General features: G+C 36.1%; 1 protein-coding gene across 3 annotated transcripts in view; it reads left to right on the top strand.

The window, feature by feature from the left end:
• The window catches only part of POLR3G (RNA polymerase III subunit G), a 38,870-nt gene that overhangs the window by 10,275 nt on the left and 11,933 nt on the right, over positions 1-16,662 (top strand). For 2 of the 3 annotated variants that reach the window (XM_032156848.2, XM_032156846.2), the window contains exons 2-5: positions 661-820; positions 3,136-3,265; positions 11,091-11,147; positions 13,366-13,416. In XM_032156848.2, coding sequence (XP_032012739.1) covers positions 704-820; positions 3,136-3,265; positions 11,091-11,147; positions 13,366-13,416 — 355 coding nt within the window. In that variant the 5' untranslated portion in view covers positions 661-703. The remainder of the gene's footprint in view (positions 1-660; positions 821-3,135; positions 3,266-11,090; positions 11,148-13,365; positions 13,417-16,662) is intronic. The other variant, XM_032156847.2, reaches the window with a different exon arrangement.

Here is a 16,662-nt window from a genome sequence, read left to right as displayed (position 1 = left end):
ATTGCCAGCTCAGTTCTCATAGTATAATCAGAGGATTCAAAAGTTCAATACAACTTGCATATGTGATATCACTCCTGTCTCCAAAATTGAAGAGTACAGGTTTATCATAACTTTAATGATTTTAGCTGTTTTCCTCTGAATTTTTTTTTCTTGGACAGGCCTCTTTTGAGTCTCATTGATCCCATTCCCATTTCTAGAAGGAAGACATTAGACTAGATCTTAGGGATTCTTCCAAACACTCACATGCTAAGATAAATCATTTAAAGTCTTAAAGTATGTATGACTAATGATAGTTTTTATGTTGACATGAAAAAGAAAGATTTCTTCTCCTCGTCAGCCTGGTCTTGTCTTGTGTCCACTTTTTATGTACATTACATCTGAGATCCTACTGCCAAACCACAGAAGGGTGGGTGAATTGCGTGGACTGGATGTGGGGCAGTAGTGGGTGAGGGAGTTGAAGCCATCATTATCTTACCTGCCAAAGGTGTGTGAGTGTGAGAAATTCAGCAGTCAGTTGTCACATGTTTATTTCTCTACATGTTTTTCTTTCCAAAAGTGTTTTAAATCAACTATGCTACTTAAGTGGTGCAGTTTTATATTTTGCTTTAAAGTGTTGATTTCTTTTTTATATGTGATCCAGTAAATCTTAATCATTAATAGTGCCTTTCAGAATTTGCCCACTCATCTGGTATAACTGGTTCTGATGGCTGGGAATAAAGGAAGAGGACGTGCTGCTTATACCTTTAATATTGAGGCTGTTGGATTTAGCAAAGGTGAAAAGTTACCTGATGTAGTGTTGAAACCACCCCCACTATTTCCTGTAAGTATGTGAACAGTTGAATTCTCATAGTGTGTTTTTTCATTTTTCAGAGAATATTAAAATTCTATATAGGACTTGATATATGATTATAGTATCTTCAAGTATAAGAAAGTAGAGTGTGTTTCACTTAACCTTTAAATATTTTCATGATCTGCTTTCTTAAAATATAGAAAACAAAACTGTATACATCTTTCCATGGATATATTTAGTACTATGTGAACCAGTAAAGAATTAGTTTTCAATTCTTACAACTTGTATTGGTGTTATTGATGAATTCCAATATGAAAATAATAGTTTTAAAAGTCATTAGGTTTTATAATGGTTCTCAGTTCGCACCCTATCACACCTTCACTTAATGATTTTCTTATCTTGTATCTATAGAATTTAAATTTTCTCCTTAGTATACCACTTGACTTTTTCCCCCACTGAACTTTTTTTGCTTATTTTAGGGTTGTTTTAAAATTTAGTGAGTATGCTGCAAGCTTAATTTCCATAATATATAATGTTTTCGCTTTATGTTTAGTTTAGAATGTATCCAGGGATCTAGATGTCTCACACAAGGAGTCTCTGCTTTTTACTCTTAGTATTTTACCTTTTTGATATTCAGCGCAGCATAAAAACAAAGACAAATGTCTCAGGTATTGGCATAATGTCACTTTACAGTGATTTTCAAAGCAAGCTCTTTTCCATGTGTGGGGAGATTACTTCTAAACACTGGGGATGTTAGTACATAGTATTTCTTTATACTTCGAATAAAATTAAAATTCCTTACTACTGGGTAAAAGGCTCTGCCCAATCTCTCCATTCTGATGTCTCTCTGACCCTTTTTCTACCACTGTCCTTCTCATTCCTCAGCTACGCAGGCCTCCTTGTGTCCTCAGGCCTTTGGTCCTGCTGGTTCCCTGCTGGAACCATCTTTGCATAGATGGCTCCCTGATTTTATCCCAATCTCTACTCAAATGTGACCTCCCCAAGAGGCCAAGCGTGCTCACCCTGTGTAGATTCCACCTCCACCCTCCATGCACTGTCAATCATTTTTCATTTACCCACCTTCATTTATATGTCATTTGTCACTATGTGAAATTGCATGTCACCTCATTTGTTTACTAATTTGTTGTGTGTTTCTCTCCTAGAATGTAAGTTCCCTGTGGGCAGGGACTTTGACTTGTTTATCATGGTATCATCTATAGTCTAACCATGTTGAGTACTCAATAAGTAGTTGCAGCATGAATGTATACATTCCTAATCAAATTTTGAAAATGTACCTTATCTTTATCCTCTGAAATCAGAAATGTCTTTACTAGAGATCTACTTGTTAATGAATATATTTGTGTAAATATATACACACATAGAAACACATATTTTTGTATATCTATGTGTGTGTGTATAATTTTTAAAACTTGAAATGCAACTTCAAACTCCATCTTGCCATTTATTCATTATACGGGCTTACAAATTGTTCACTTCTCAATTTCTTCACTGTGAAAGGAGAAATATTGGTAGTCCTTTCAATGAGATAATGGATGTTGGATATTGAGTATATCGTAGTCATAGTAACCACTTACTAAATGATAGCTGCTGCTTTTTTTTTAATTTATTTTTTTCCAATAACACCACCACTAGTTGAGGTTAATAAGAACCTAAAGCAGCTGCTCTCATTTGGGTACCTTAGTTTTTCTTTATCTTTGTCTTTTTTTTGGTAATTTTTTTTTTTTTTTTTTTTTGTGAGACGGACTCTCGCTCTGTCACCCAGGCTGGAGTACAGTGGTGCGATCTTGGCTCACTGGAAGCTCCGCCTCCCAGGTTCGTGCCATTCTCCTGCCTCAGCCTCCCGAGTAGCTGGGAATACAGGTGCCCACCACCACGCCCGGCTAATTTTTTGTATTTTTAGTGGAGACAGGGTTTCACTGTGTTAGCCAGGATGGTCTCAATCTCCTGACCTCGTGATCCACCTGCCTCAGCCTCCCAAAGTGCTGGGATTACAGGCGTGAGCCACCACGCATGGCCTGGTACCTTAATTTTTAAAGTAGATAATCACATAGGTCAACAGACTGTATGGCAAAATGATTATTGGTGTAGTTTTCAGGGCCAAAAGGAAAATTATGCATCTTTATTACCTCTAATATAAGAGCAAAGTAGGAAATGGGTTAACAGGTTAAATAGACTACAGAAGTTCATCTTTTAAGTTGATTGTAAAACTTAGTGCCTGTAAAACATAGTATTTCAATAAAGCTGCTGTTTTCTGTAATACAGATAAAAGGGATATTAAAATACATAATTGATTTGAAAAAACCTTTCTCTCTTAATTTAAACAGGATACAGATTATAAACCAGTACCACTGAAAACAGGAGAAGGTGAAGAATATATGCTGGCTTTGAAACAGGAGTTGAGAGAAACAATGAAAAGAATGCCTTATTTTATTGAAACACCTGAAGAAAGACAAGGTACTGTATTGGAGTCTTTGATTATGTGGCTTAATGTATACAGATGAAACAGTGTTTAAGCACAAGATATATAATCATTTAATGTTGATTGATTCAATTCAATCAAAAATTACCAACTACTTTGAAAAAGCATATTTATGTTGCTTTAACAGAAAAAAATACTTTAAACTTTTTGATGTTTTATTTTTAGAAATATCTTTCATAATAATTTTATATGTTCCGTGAAAATTACAAAAAACAGGAAAATTTTAAAAAGTAAAAATTACCCATGCTTATGTCTAGAGAACCACTGTTAATATTTTAGTATATATTCCAGATTTTTTCTTATGCATGTATATTCTCTTTACAAAATTAGATTCACATTACTTTGTATCTTCCTTCTTTCACTCAGTAGCATATTAGCATTTTCACATATCCTTATTATTCTTGGAAAACATGACTTTTAATGACTGGTAGTCTACTCTGTGGATTTAATATTATTAACTATAACTAATTTCCTGCTTTTGAAAGATTATTTCCAGTTTTTTGCTTGTATATATAATGCCATGATTATTATCATTATACATAAACCTTTGCCTCTGATTATTTAATATTTAGGTTAAAAAAATTTTTAAGACTTAATTTTGTTTGGTTTATCATTTAGGTATTTGATATGATGTAAAATGTGTATTCACTGGTGCTGCTTAGGGAAGAAAGGAAACATTATAGTTGGAGAGGGCTCAGCAGTCTCAGACTAGAAGTGGGAAGTTGTTTTATAGGAAAGGAAACCATTCCTGAGTAGCTATTTAGCACAGCAGTACTATATTGATTTTTTGCTTTCTGCCCTTGATTGTTGAGATTAGAGAGACTGATATCATCTTTGAGTTCTCAAAACAACATCAATAAAACATGAGAAATTCATAGTGTCATCTCATTCCATTAGTATTAAAAATACATTCCATTTTTCCTCTCTCTCTAGAATAGTTTGAATTGGCTGAGTCAAAAAAGGAAGCCTGGCCGGGCGCGGTGGGTCACGCTTGTAATCCCAGCACTTTGGGAGGCCGAGGCGGGCAGATCACGAGGTCAGGAGATCGAGCCCACGGTGAAACCCCGTCTCTACTAAAAATACAAAAAATTAGCCGGGCATGGTGGCGGGCGCCTGTAGTCCCAGCTACTCGGAGAGGCTGAGGCAGGAGAATGGCGTGAACCCGGGAGGCGGAGCTTGCAGTGAGCCGAGATTGCGCCACTGCACTCCAGCCTGGGCGACAGAGCAAGACTCCGTCTCAAAAAAAAAAAAAGGAAGCCTTATGTAATGAGCTTAGCATGTGCTTATAATTATAGGAAGCATTTTAGACAAATTCATTTAATTCTCAAAACATAGCTGCTTTAAGTTATATAATGGTTTGATAAGAGATATTTTATCTCAAAAATACTTAATTTTTTTTTTTTTTTGAAATGGAATGGAGTCTCACTCTTGTCACCCAGGCTGGAGTATAGTGGTGCAATCTTGGCTCACTGCAACCTCCGCTTCCTGGGTTCAAGTGATTCTCACATCTCAGCCTCCTGAGTAGCTGGAATTACAGACGTGCAGCACCATGCCCAGCTAATTTTTGTATTTTTAGTAGAGATGTTTCACCATGTTGGCCAGGCTGGTCTTGAACTCCTGACCTCAAGTGGTCTGCTCACCTCAGCCACCCAAAGTGCTGGGATTACAGACAGACATGAGCCACCATGCCTGGCCAAATACTGAAATTTTTAACTTTCATGATTATGTTGCATGCTTTCGTCTGTTTGAGTTCTAAAATAAAACTTTTCATTTTAAAGATTTTAAAAAGTAAGACCAAATGAACTAATCAGTATTCATTCTTATTAAAAAAAAATAGTAATGCAGGGTATACTTCAGTGCTTTTAAAATTGATCTTTTCTCTATGGCACAGATGCACTTAGGTGAATGTGGTTGTTATTAAAGCACATGTCTAATTTAAAAGTACATCAAATCAGACCGGGCACGGTGGCTTACTCTTGTAATCCTAGCCCATTGGGAGGCTGAGACAGGCAGATCACCTGAGGTCAGGAGTTCGAAATCAGCCTGGCCAACATGGGGAAACCCTGTCTCTATTAAAAATACAAAAATTAGCCAGGCATGGTGGTGCGTTCCTGTAATCTCAGCTACTCAGGAAGCTGAAGCAGGAGAACTGCTTGAACCCGAGAGGTTGCAGTGAGCTGAGATTATGTCACTGCACTGCAGCCTGGGCGACAGAGTGAGACTCTGTCTCAAAAAAAAGAAAGTATATCAGATAATTAAAGCATTTATGTGAGTGTTTTAGTCAGGGATATTAAAAACATAATTTTGTTGTTGGTCTATGGGAGTGGTTGGCTAGTACTTGGATTAAAGGGCACTTTATCTTTGATAACTATGCAATAAAGTATTTAAAAAATAAGGGTTTTGTTTTTTTGCTTTTATTTCTTTCAGGGGAAAACTCTTGTATAGAAATTTCCTAATTGATACAAGTACATTCTCCCTGAGATCTTCATGTTTACTTCTTTTTTTTTTTATTGTTTTATATTTTATTTTAGAGGTGAGGTCTCGCTCTGTAACCCAGGCTGGAGTGCAGTGGCACGATCATAGCTCACTGCAGCTTCCAAACTCCTGGGCTCAAGTGATCCTCCCACCTCCAGCCTTTTGAGTAGCTGGGACTACAGGCACATACCACCATGCCCGGCTAATTTTTTATTTTTATTTTTTTTGTAGAGACGTGAGTCTCGCTTTTTTGCTCACACTGGTCTCAAATTCCTGGCTTCAAATGATCCTCCCATCTCGGCCTTCCAAAGTGCTGGAATTACAGGCATGAGCCACCGCACCCAGCTTACCTCTGTTTCCTGATATAATGTGTTTAAAAAACACACTCGTGTTAAAAATAAAGGTTTTTCTATAAAATATATACATTTATATGTGCCTATATAGGTTTATATGTGTATATATGTGCATACATAAATTTATGTAATATCCATGCTATGAGTGAAAAAGAATTGGCCAGACTGAAGAGAACGACCCTACTGTCAGAGAGAATCATATTCCGGATAGAGATGTTACATGACTGTACCTTCGCCAGGTGCATCACTTACCACCTGTGTGCTTTAGGAAAGAGAGACTTAAGGGCTACTATAAAGAACTAAATCACTAGACACTAGGACAGACAAATAGGGTGGGAGATCTCAAGACTTCCTGATAGTCAAGTGGCTGGTGGCTTAGGGCATTGAGATCAGTCCTCAAGAACTGATGGCATGGAATGAACATATTTCATGTTGCGATGTCTTCAAAGTTTGTTTTTAATGTTTTCAGGTAGGATTATAGAAACAATTAGTATTTTCTTTGCATTGAAATTTGTTATTTATATAATAAAGGAAAAACACCAATGAATATTATTTTAGTGAATTTTAGCTCTAAGAGATCTAGTTTAGTGGTTCCCAGCTCAGGTTTCTGAACCACAGGGTCCTCTGAAGTAGAAACATGATTCTGCCAGTGGTGATAGTGTCATAAGTCATTTTCAGAACCTCAAAGCTTAATGGAAATTATACGTTTACTTAAATACGTCCACAGGTCTGTTACTGAATAAATGGAATTTGGCTTACTAATTCTTGCTATACCATCAGTGTCCATGAGACCCAATATACATTTTTGACGTTTTTTTTTTTTTTTTGGAGCAGTTCTTATTGTTTGTATGATTGATATTCATAACTTTTATTCTTGCATAGAGGTTTTCTAAAGAAGAAATAGACATTTACTTAAAAAGGAAAACTCGTTTTATCTTAGAATACCATATCAGCCTATTGGACCCTTTTATATATCTAAAATAATTATGGAATCTGAGTGATCTTATTTTTTCTCTATCTTGAAATACCTTGCTACTTCATCATCATAGATATTATCTCATCACTATTCATCAGACATTCCCCACTATGCTGAAAAAAAGAATAAATATAAAAAATGGGAGAATGATGAAATGGACTGTGCAATTCAAATAAATTATCACTATTATGTCATCATATAGTTTTCCTGTGGCGTTGTCCAAAGCATTACATCTGTTTTTTAAGAAGATATAAAGTCTTCAGAGACCCTTATATTTTTAGTTGCTCTGTTTTAATTTTCATTTAATACGATTGAAAATTTCAAAAATTTTTAATTTTTTGCTCATAATGTCTAAAATTGACAGAAAAACATGTTCCACAATTCTTAGACAAATCAGAAGACAAATGCAAAGAGATAGATAGCTCTCTGGATGCTCATGATGATGATGAAATTGATTGTATAAGCAAAATCTCAGACTGTGAGTCTTCAGATGACAGTGTCTTCAATTAATTTTCTCAAATTCAAGAGTCAATGAGTAAACACTGTATCTCCAAGAATTAAAAGGGAATTATGGTGGCCTTCTACAGTCAATCTTTGAAAAAGAACTCATCATGTAATACTTTGTAACAAAAACCTGGAACATCCTGTTTGCTAAAATGAGACGATCATTTTTGTTTTGTTTTATGATATTTGTGCACCAAGATTAATTTGATGTGTTTTGTAACTGATAAATGCTGAACATAAAGGCAAAGACAATAATGATCGAAAGGAAATTGATTATATAGACATGAAATTGTTTTCTGGATTGATTGTGTTAACTGGTGATTATAAATTTAATAATGAAAATATTTTGCAAGTATAGAGCAAAGAAGATGGCTGGGCCATCCTCGCTTCAATGGAAGTATGAGACATCAGCCGGGCGTGGTGGCTCACCCCTGTAATCCCAGCACTTTGGGAGTCTGAGGCGGGTGGATCACGAGGTCAGGAGATCGAGACCATCCTGGCTAACATGGTGAAACCCCGTCTCTACTAAAAATACAAAAACTTAGCTGGGCGTGGTGGAGGGCCCCTGTAGTCCCAGCTACTCGGGAGGCTAAGGCAGGAGAATGGAGTCAACCTGGGAGTGAGTGGAGATTGTGCCACTGCACTCCAGCCTGGGCAACAGAGCGAGACTCCATCTCAAAAAAAAAAAAAAAAAAAAGAAGAAGTATGAGACATCAAAGTTTTTTAAAGTATTGCATTTTGGATATGTAAGTACAAGAAGAAGAATTGGAAGTAGTGATAAGCTAGATTCTACTAGAAATGCATTTATAATCTGAAATTATTTAGATGATACACATATGAGAAAAAGAACCAGAGGAAATTATAAGTTAGAACCTATTAAAGATGTCTTTGGAATCTGGGATCAGGACATATCATGTATTCTAGGTTTGTGTGTGGCAGCTGATGCACAGAAAACTGCATTCAAATGACTGCCCATTTTGGTTAAATTTACCTTCAAAATCAGTAAAACATGTAATATAAATTTGGATTTGCTATACTTAATTGCTTAGTAAAATCTCCAGGAGCTTTATTTATTTATTTTTATTTGAGACAGGATCTTGTTCTGTCACCCAGGCTGGAATGCAGTGGTGTAATCTCAGCTCATTGCAGCCTCCACCTCCCAGGCTCAAGTGATCCTCCCACCGTAGCCTCCCAAGTAGCTGGAACCACTGGCATGAGCTACCATGCCCGGCTAATTTTTGTATTTTTTGTAGAGATGGGATTTCACCACGTTGCTCAGGCTGGTCTTGATCTCCTGGCCTCAAGGGATCCAGCTGCCTTGGCCTCCCAAAGTGCTGGGATTACATCCTGAGCCACTGTGTTGGGCCTAGTTTTATTGAGTTTTAAGTAACAGCTTTACTGAGACATAATCCACTATGTAAAATTTACTTTTTAAAGTGTACAATTCAGTGACTTTTTATATAGCCACAGAGTTGTGCAACCAACACCACTATTTAATGTTTTTGTTTTGTTTCGTTTTGTTTTGTTTGTTTTGTTTTGTTTCTTTGAGACAGAGTCTTGCTCTGTTACCCAGGCTGGAATGCAGTAGCATGATCTCGGTTCACTGCAACCTCCACCTCCTGGATTCAAGTGATTCTCTTGCCTCAGCCTCCCGAGTAGCTGGGATTACAGTCACGTGCCACCACACGTGGCTAATTTTTTTGTGTTTTTAGTATAGATGGGGTTTCACCATGTTGGCCCGGCTTGTCTTGAACTCCTGACCTATTAGTAATCTACCTGTCCCGGCCTCTCAAAGTGCTGGGATTACAGGTGTGTGCCACTGCCCAGCCACTGTCTAATTTTTTAGATGCTTTTCATCATCCAGAAGAGAAATTCTGTACCCTTTAGTAGTCATTCCCCACTCTCCCTCCTTCCAACCCATGGCACCAGAAATCTGCTTTCTGTCTCTAGAGATTCCATGTCATATAAATGGAATGATGTAATATGTGTCTTTGGCTTCTTTCACTTGCCGTAATGTTTTCAAGGTTCATTCATGGCTTAGTACATATGAGTGCTTCATTCCTTTTTATGGCTGAATAATATTCCACTGTATGGATATATGCCACATTTTGTTTATCCACTCATCACTTGATGGGCATTTGGGTCAGTTCACTTTTGGGATTACATGGGTTATCTTGTCATGAACATTCATGTACATGTTTTGTGTGAAGATATGTTTTCATTTATATTGGGTATATACATAGGATCATATGGTAACTCTATATTTCACATTTTGAGGAACTGCCAGTTTTCTAAAGTGGCTGCACCATTTTAAATTCCCATCAATAATGTATGAGAGTTCCAATTTTTCCATATCCTTGCCAACATTTCTTACTGTTTTTTGATTCTAGCCATCCTAGTGGTTGTAACACAGTATCTCATTGTGGTTTTGATTTGAATTTCCGTAATGATTAGTGATGTTGGACATCTTTTCATGCTTTTTGTCCATTTTTGTATCTTCTTTAGAGAAATGTCTATTCAAATCCTTTACCCCTTTTTAATTGGGTTCCAATAATTGGTTTTCCGTATCTATTCTTTTATCTGTTATCTTTTTTATTTATTCTCTGTATTTCATTATTTGAAATTAACTTAAAAATATTTTAAAATATAAAAAATGGTTTACTGTACCCAGAGGAAAAAGGGTAAAAACTGTTTTTTTCTGGTATACTGAGGGTTAAAATTATTTAAAATATGGAAACTGTTTTGGAGAAAATTCTTAAAAAGAAGTCATTGTGTTACAAATTCTAGGAATCTCTCATTTGTGCTGACTTCGTTTTATAGACGAAAAACTTGGCAAGATTAGTTAAAACATTTTACCTGAAGTCAAACAGCTAAAATACCTAGAAAAACCTGATCTCTTGGTCTCTGATCTACTGCTTATTTTAGTTATCTTTCTCTAATACGTGGTTGTATTATTTGGAAGCATATCCTTGACATAGAAGAAAAATCAGTACATATTTCGTCCTTGATTTTTATCCATTCATCTTTAGTATTACCTTCCCTTTTTCATGCCTAACTCCTGAACTACTTTTTATGATGAACATGGCTTCAAGCTTTTGTGTGATAGTGTTGCTTTCCAACTTGTGCTGCTGGAAAAGAGTTTGTGCCCTCCTTAAGGGTGTTTCTTGTGATAAGGTGGACTAGTCTGAATCAAGAGCCGCAGTTGTGGCTTTACTGGTTTTGGCAAGCTCAGAGGGTTCCTGCAGAGTTTTCAGCAGTTGGCATGTAGGGCTTGCAGCTTGCTCATTTATGCCTCAGATCAGTAACCCCTCACCAAGTCCAACCTTGCCTACCCCTGCCCTTTTTCCCATTCTCTTATGTACAAAGGTAGGAAACTCCCCGTATGTGAAATTAAACATGTTGTCTGTTGTTTTCAATAATCTTAAAGGAATGGCTTAAGTTCAGGGTTACTGTTGATTTTCCTAATGAGTTCTTTATTCTTTTTTCCCCTAGATATTGAAAGATATAGTAAAAGATACATGAAGGTATACAAGGAAGAATGGATACCAGGTAACTACAAAACACACAATATGAAAACAGTTTTTAAAGGCTGTCTCTCTCACCTCATATTTTTTTTTTTAGGATAAGTTTTCTATTTTTACCATAGGAAAACTGAGTCTTGTTCTTTTATTGTGATTAATTGGCAATATAAATCTGTTAGAAACTAAGGTGAAAAGATTTTTATGCTAAAACAAGGAAGAGTTGAAGTGCTTTTGTGGAAGTTCTTAAAATATATATATATGTATATTTTATTTTATTTATTTTTTTGAGACGGAGTCTCGCTCCACCTCCAGAGTTCATGCCATTCTCCTGCCTCAGTCTCCCGAGTAGCTGGGACTACAGGTGCCCGCCACCATGCCCAGCTAATTTTTTGTATTTTTAGTAGAGACAGAGTTTCACTGTGTTTGCCAGGATGGTCTTGATCTCCTCACCTCGTGATCTGCCCGCCTCGGCCTCACAAAGTGCTGGGATTACAGGAGTGAGCCAACCCCCACCACCCCCACCCTTAAAATATTTTTTTTATAAAAATAGGACAGACCAAACAAACCCTTTGAATTTTCCAATTTAATTAGCCACAATCACAATTTTAATTTGTAGTACCAGAAAGCACAAGTACTCTGCTCCTGAGCAATTTTAGAGCATTTGAAGAGAAAGCAAAAATCTCGTTTTAAAGAGATTTTAAGCCAAGCTCATGGATCTTCCTTTCTTTTAAGCAGACATAGACTAGTTTTAGTTGTTAAGTTTCTTCAAAAGAACTATATCTAAAAAGAAGCTTTACCTTGGATATGGACAAGTTAGAAGGGGCCATAAAGGAGATCTCATCCCACTCATTCATTTTGCAAATAAAAACAGTTGTCATAGAAATAAAGTGACCTGTCAGGCCATGTAGCCAATACTGTTAGAACCCAGGTCTTCTCATTTTAATTCACATTCTTTTTATGTCTCTGTCCTTGGTCTTTTATGGAAACTCCCCTTATATAAAAACATAGATGGCATTAACAGCATTATCACTTTCACAGATTACATACTATGTTTTCAGTGTTGGTAAAGTTGGGGCACCCTGGAAACAACTTAGATCTCTCATTTCTTCCGTTTCATTAGTATTCATCTCTCAAATGATTCTCTACATATACTGTCATGATCTAAAATGAATAGTTTATAAAAACTAAAATATATTCAAAGCAAAATTTATTTTTCAGGTAAAATGACTTGAGATTTAAATGCTTTGTAAAGCCGGGCGCGGTGGCTCACGCTTGTAATCCCAGCACTTTGGGAGGCCGAGGCGGGCGGATCACAAGGTCAGGAGATCGAGACCACGGTGAAACCCCGTCTCTACTAAAAAATACAAAAAAATTAACCGGGCGTGGTGGCGGGCGCCTGTAGTCCCAGCTACTCGGAGAGGCTGAGGCAGGAGAATGGCGTGAACCCGGGAGGCGGAGCTTGCAGTGAGCCGAGATTGCGCCACTGCACTCCAGCCTGGGCGAAAGAGCAAGACTCTGTCTCAAAAAAAAACAAGACTCTGTCTAAAAAAAAAAAAAAAAAAAAAAAAAAAAAAATGCTTTGTAAAAATGCTCCAAAATTTCTTTAAAAGCAGGCAATATTTTTAAATCAACTTTTATGTTGCTTCCATTTTCTGTTTAACTCTATGCTTAAAAATTAAAAGAAAGTGACACATTAGAGGAATTATTTAGCTAATACAAGCAAAATTATTTATTGGAGGAAATTTATTTTTGACAGCTATTTATATTTTTAATTTTAAAGTTTTCAGATATTACAATTGTTTATTTCATTTTGCATGTGTTGGGATTGTGGTAACACACTTTTGAAAAAAAAATTTTGTTGCATAAGAAATATATCAACTACAGAATATATCAACTACAGAAAACTTATGAAATATAAAGTAGTCAAATAAATATAAATAATATTTAAGAAAACCTGTCATAATTCCAACACCCACAAATAATTACCATGAGATTTCCTTCCCCAAAAATTTTATAGCACTATTTCAGAGCTATTGTAATAAACTTTTCTTTATAGGAGAAAATATATCATTGTCTGTAATATTTGGATTTGGTTTTTGTATGTTTCAAGCTAAATTTGTAAAGTCAGATACTAAGGCACTTTATTGTCACTTTCTGGACAACTGTTGTGTCCTTCAGATAATTATGTTCAATGCCACTAATTCCTAGAGGAAACTGCAATTTTTTTTTTTTTATTTTATGTACAGATTGGAGAAGACTTCCAAGAGAGATGATGCCAAGAAATAAATGTAAAAAAGGTACATTGACTAATATAATGGTAATCCAGGTAGGAAAAGGTTATTTCTTACATTCTGTTAATATGGACTTGTCAACCCAAAGTGATACTCACTGTTCTTAATGCTTTTCTTATTTTGAGCCAGACAAGGGGGCTCATGCCTGTAATCTCAGCATTTTGGGAGGCTGAGGTGGGAGGATCACTTGAGCCCAGGAGTTTGAGACCAGCCTGGGCAACATAGTGAGAACTTGTCTCTACAAAAAGTTAAAACAAGTATTAGCCAAGTGTGGTGGTGTGCACCTGTAGTCCCAGCTACTTGGGAGTCTAAGGTGGGAGGATCACTTGAGCTGAAGAGGCAGAGGCTGCAGTTAGTCTAAACTGCACCACTGCACTTAAGCCTGGAAGACAGAGCAAGACCCTGACACCCTGTCTAAGACCCTGACTCTCTCTCTCCCTCTCTCTGTCCCCCATGTATGTGTGTGTGTATATATATATGCATTATAACTATTTTGCTAAAGCTTGTTTTTTGTTGTTTGTCTTTTGGGTGTTTTTTTTCTCAGTTGTTTGGTGCCTTTTCTTTGTGTATGTCTTATTTTTTAATTTTTAAATTTTTTATCTTTTTTAAATTTCAGTGTTTATTTTAGATACAGGGGTACATGTGCAGGTTTGTTACGTTAGTATATTGCACTCAGGTAGTGAGTGTACTACCTAATAGGTAGTTTGTTAACCCACTCCACCCTGTCCTCCCCTCTCGACTTTAGTAGTTCACTGTGTCTGTTGTTCCCATGTTTATGTCCGTGTGTGCTCAGTATTTAGCGCCCACTTATAAGTGAGAACGTGCAGTATTCGGTTTTCTGTTCCTGCATTTATTCACTTAGGATTTTCCTTTAGTTATGGAATTGTGGACACTTTTCAATTATTGTAGACCTTTTCATTTGCGTAACTGCAGATTTTTTATTATACTGGCTACATTATAAATTATTAACTAAAGCATTTTAAAATCGGGAAACCAATAAAATAGAGCTTTATGTTGTATAGAAGAATGCCAAAGTGAATGTTTACAGTTTGTTTTTCTTTAGTAATTTCATTCAGTAAATAGTTATCTATTATTGCCAGACATTGTGCTGACAGGAATAAAACTGAGCAAAGTGGTAATAATCCTTGTCCTCACGGAGCTTGTAGTCAAATGGGGTAAAATCACTAAAGAAAAACACACTGTCCTCATTGGGAAGGGTTCTTTGAGGACATGGAATTGGAGTGGAGATTGAAGGATGAGTAGGAGTTTACTGAGACATAGTTGTGGGAGAGGAAGTAAGGAAATACTAGGTTTGTGAGAGAAAATCAGAAGTTCAGTTCAAAGGTGTTACTTATGGTTCCTTTGAAATATACAAATATAAATGTTAAATATATTGTTGGAGACAGGGGAGTGAACCTCAAAATGGAGATAGTAGTCATTATCAGAGATATGATCATTGAGACCAAGAGAAAGGATGAGATGGTCTAGGGCAGAATTAGATAATTAGAATAAAGGAGAGCCTAACCCTGAGCTTACAGGAATGCCAACATTTAATGGGCTGGTAGAGGAGATTGAATGGCAAAGAAGGGAACTGGAAAGAGGGAGGGAGGAGGAGAACCAGGAGAGCAGAGTTACACCAGGTAGTCTGGTATTTCGGAAGGTGGTCAACAATGTTAAAAGATGTTAGACATTGCTGCTAAGAGGTCAAATAGGATGAAGACTGGAAAATGTTCACTCATTTTTGATATGTTGGTTATTGGTGAACTCAGTGAGAGCTTTTTGAAAGATTCGCAGAGGTAGAATCCAGATTGGAATGGCTTAACCGGTAAATGGAGCTTAGGAAATGGAGACAGCTAGCACAGATGAGTCTTAGAATTTTGCTATGAAGAATGAAGAGTGAAAAAGGAAGGTAGCCAGAGAGGTTAAGAACAGTGGGGTTGTCAACTAAGAGAAGAGAAGAGAAGGAATTCCCATTCCCCTTTTTAACACCTTGATTGAGATATAATTGACATACAATACAATGCAATATTTGAAGTACATGCACAATTTACATTTTTTGCACATGTGTATTTACGGCAGTATATATTTTATTTTAAAGATACAGTATATAATCATATTTAGCTTGCATAAAGAATATTTTGAAATACGACAATTTATCTTCTGTCTTTTATACCGTTGGTTTTTATTGGGCAAATATATTATTTTCATAATAAAATACATGTGCTTGAATGATACTGGTCATGTCCTAGAGGATCACACATCTGTAGTTGACTTTAAAGCTGAGAAGAATGTGTTCATTTTGGAAGAGTTAATGTTTTCAAATATGTCATCCCTGGGATTTTATACCCACATTAATCAGTAAAAGCTCCCAATGTATCAAGATTTCCATTTGTTAATAAACGAAGAAACAATGAAACTTTGCTTCTCATTTTGCTCTAGTATTTTTTATTACATATTGTGTAATTTTTTGGTCTTGTTTCTGAGAAGCTTGTACTCTCCTTTTTGTTAAGATGTCCTCCATTGATTTACATGCAAGTAAACAGTAACAGTAGAGTCAAAGGCTGAAAACAGTTGTTTCTTGAAGAACCAGCTACTGCCATGTGTTAAAAGAAACTATTCAAATATATGCAGATACTTGGCCAAAGATGGAAAAAAAAATAAGTTTACTTACCTGGCCATATTCTCTAGTATCCCTTTAACATAGGTTTATGTTATGAAATTAAATAATTTGATAAAAAGTTCTTAGAAAAAGACTTCATGATGTAAGTAGAATACATTCTTAGCTAATGTTTTTTGGCATTAATATTATAATATTTATAGAGATCTTGTTCATATGTGATGCTATATTTTATGTGTTACAGTTCATATTAAACAGTCTTTGCCCTCAAGTGGGTTAGAGAAAGTTACCCATCATTAAATCTAACTATTACTTTTGTTTGAGAAACCTCACTAATACATATGTTTGGGAGCTCTGAGCTCAGTAATTCCCCTAGGGGCAATTCAGTATAACACAGTAAGTTGTAATTCCATCAGTTATGGGTCATCTGCCACAATCTAAAAATTTTCTTTTGTAGGTTAAATGTTAATCTTTAACAGAATTACATCTTTCTGAGCCACATTTTCCTCTCACAAAGTAATTTCTAAGTGTTTAGCTTTATTTTGGAAAAGAGCTGTAATACTCTCTGACCACAGTGGGACAGTTTTGTAGCCTATCATATTGCTTTGGTACTGACTGGCAGAATTTGTATGTGA

The sequence above is a fragment of the Hylobates moloch genome, unplaced genomic scaffold (assembly GCF_009828535.3).
Source record: "Hylobates moloch isolate HMO894 unplaced genomic scaffold, HMol_V3 SCAFFOLD_6, whole genome shotgun sequence".
NCBI lineage: Eukaryota > Metazoa > Chordata > Mammalia > Primates > Hylobatidae > Hylobates > Hylobates moloch.
The sequence above is the reverse complement of the archived record's forward strand: the minus strand, read 5'-3'. Positions and strand labels throughout refer to the sequence as shown.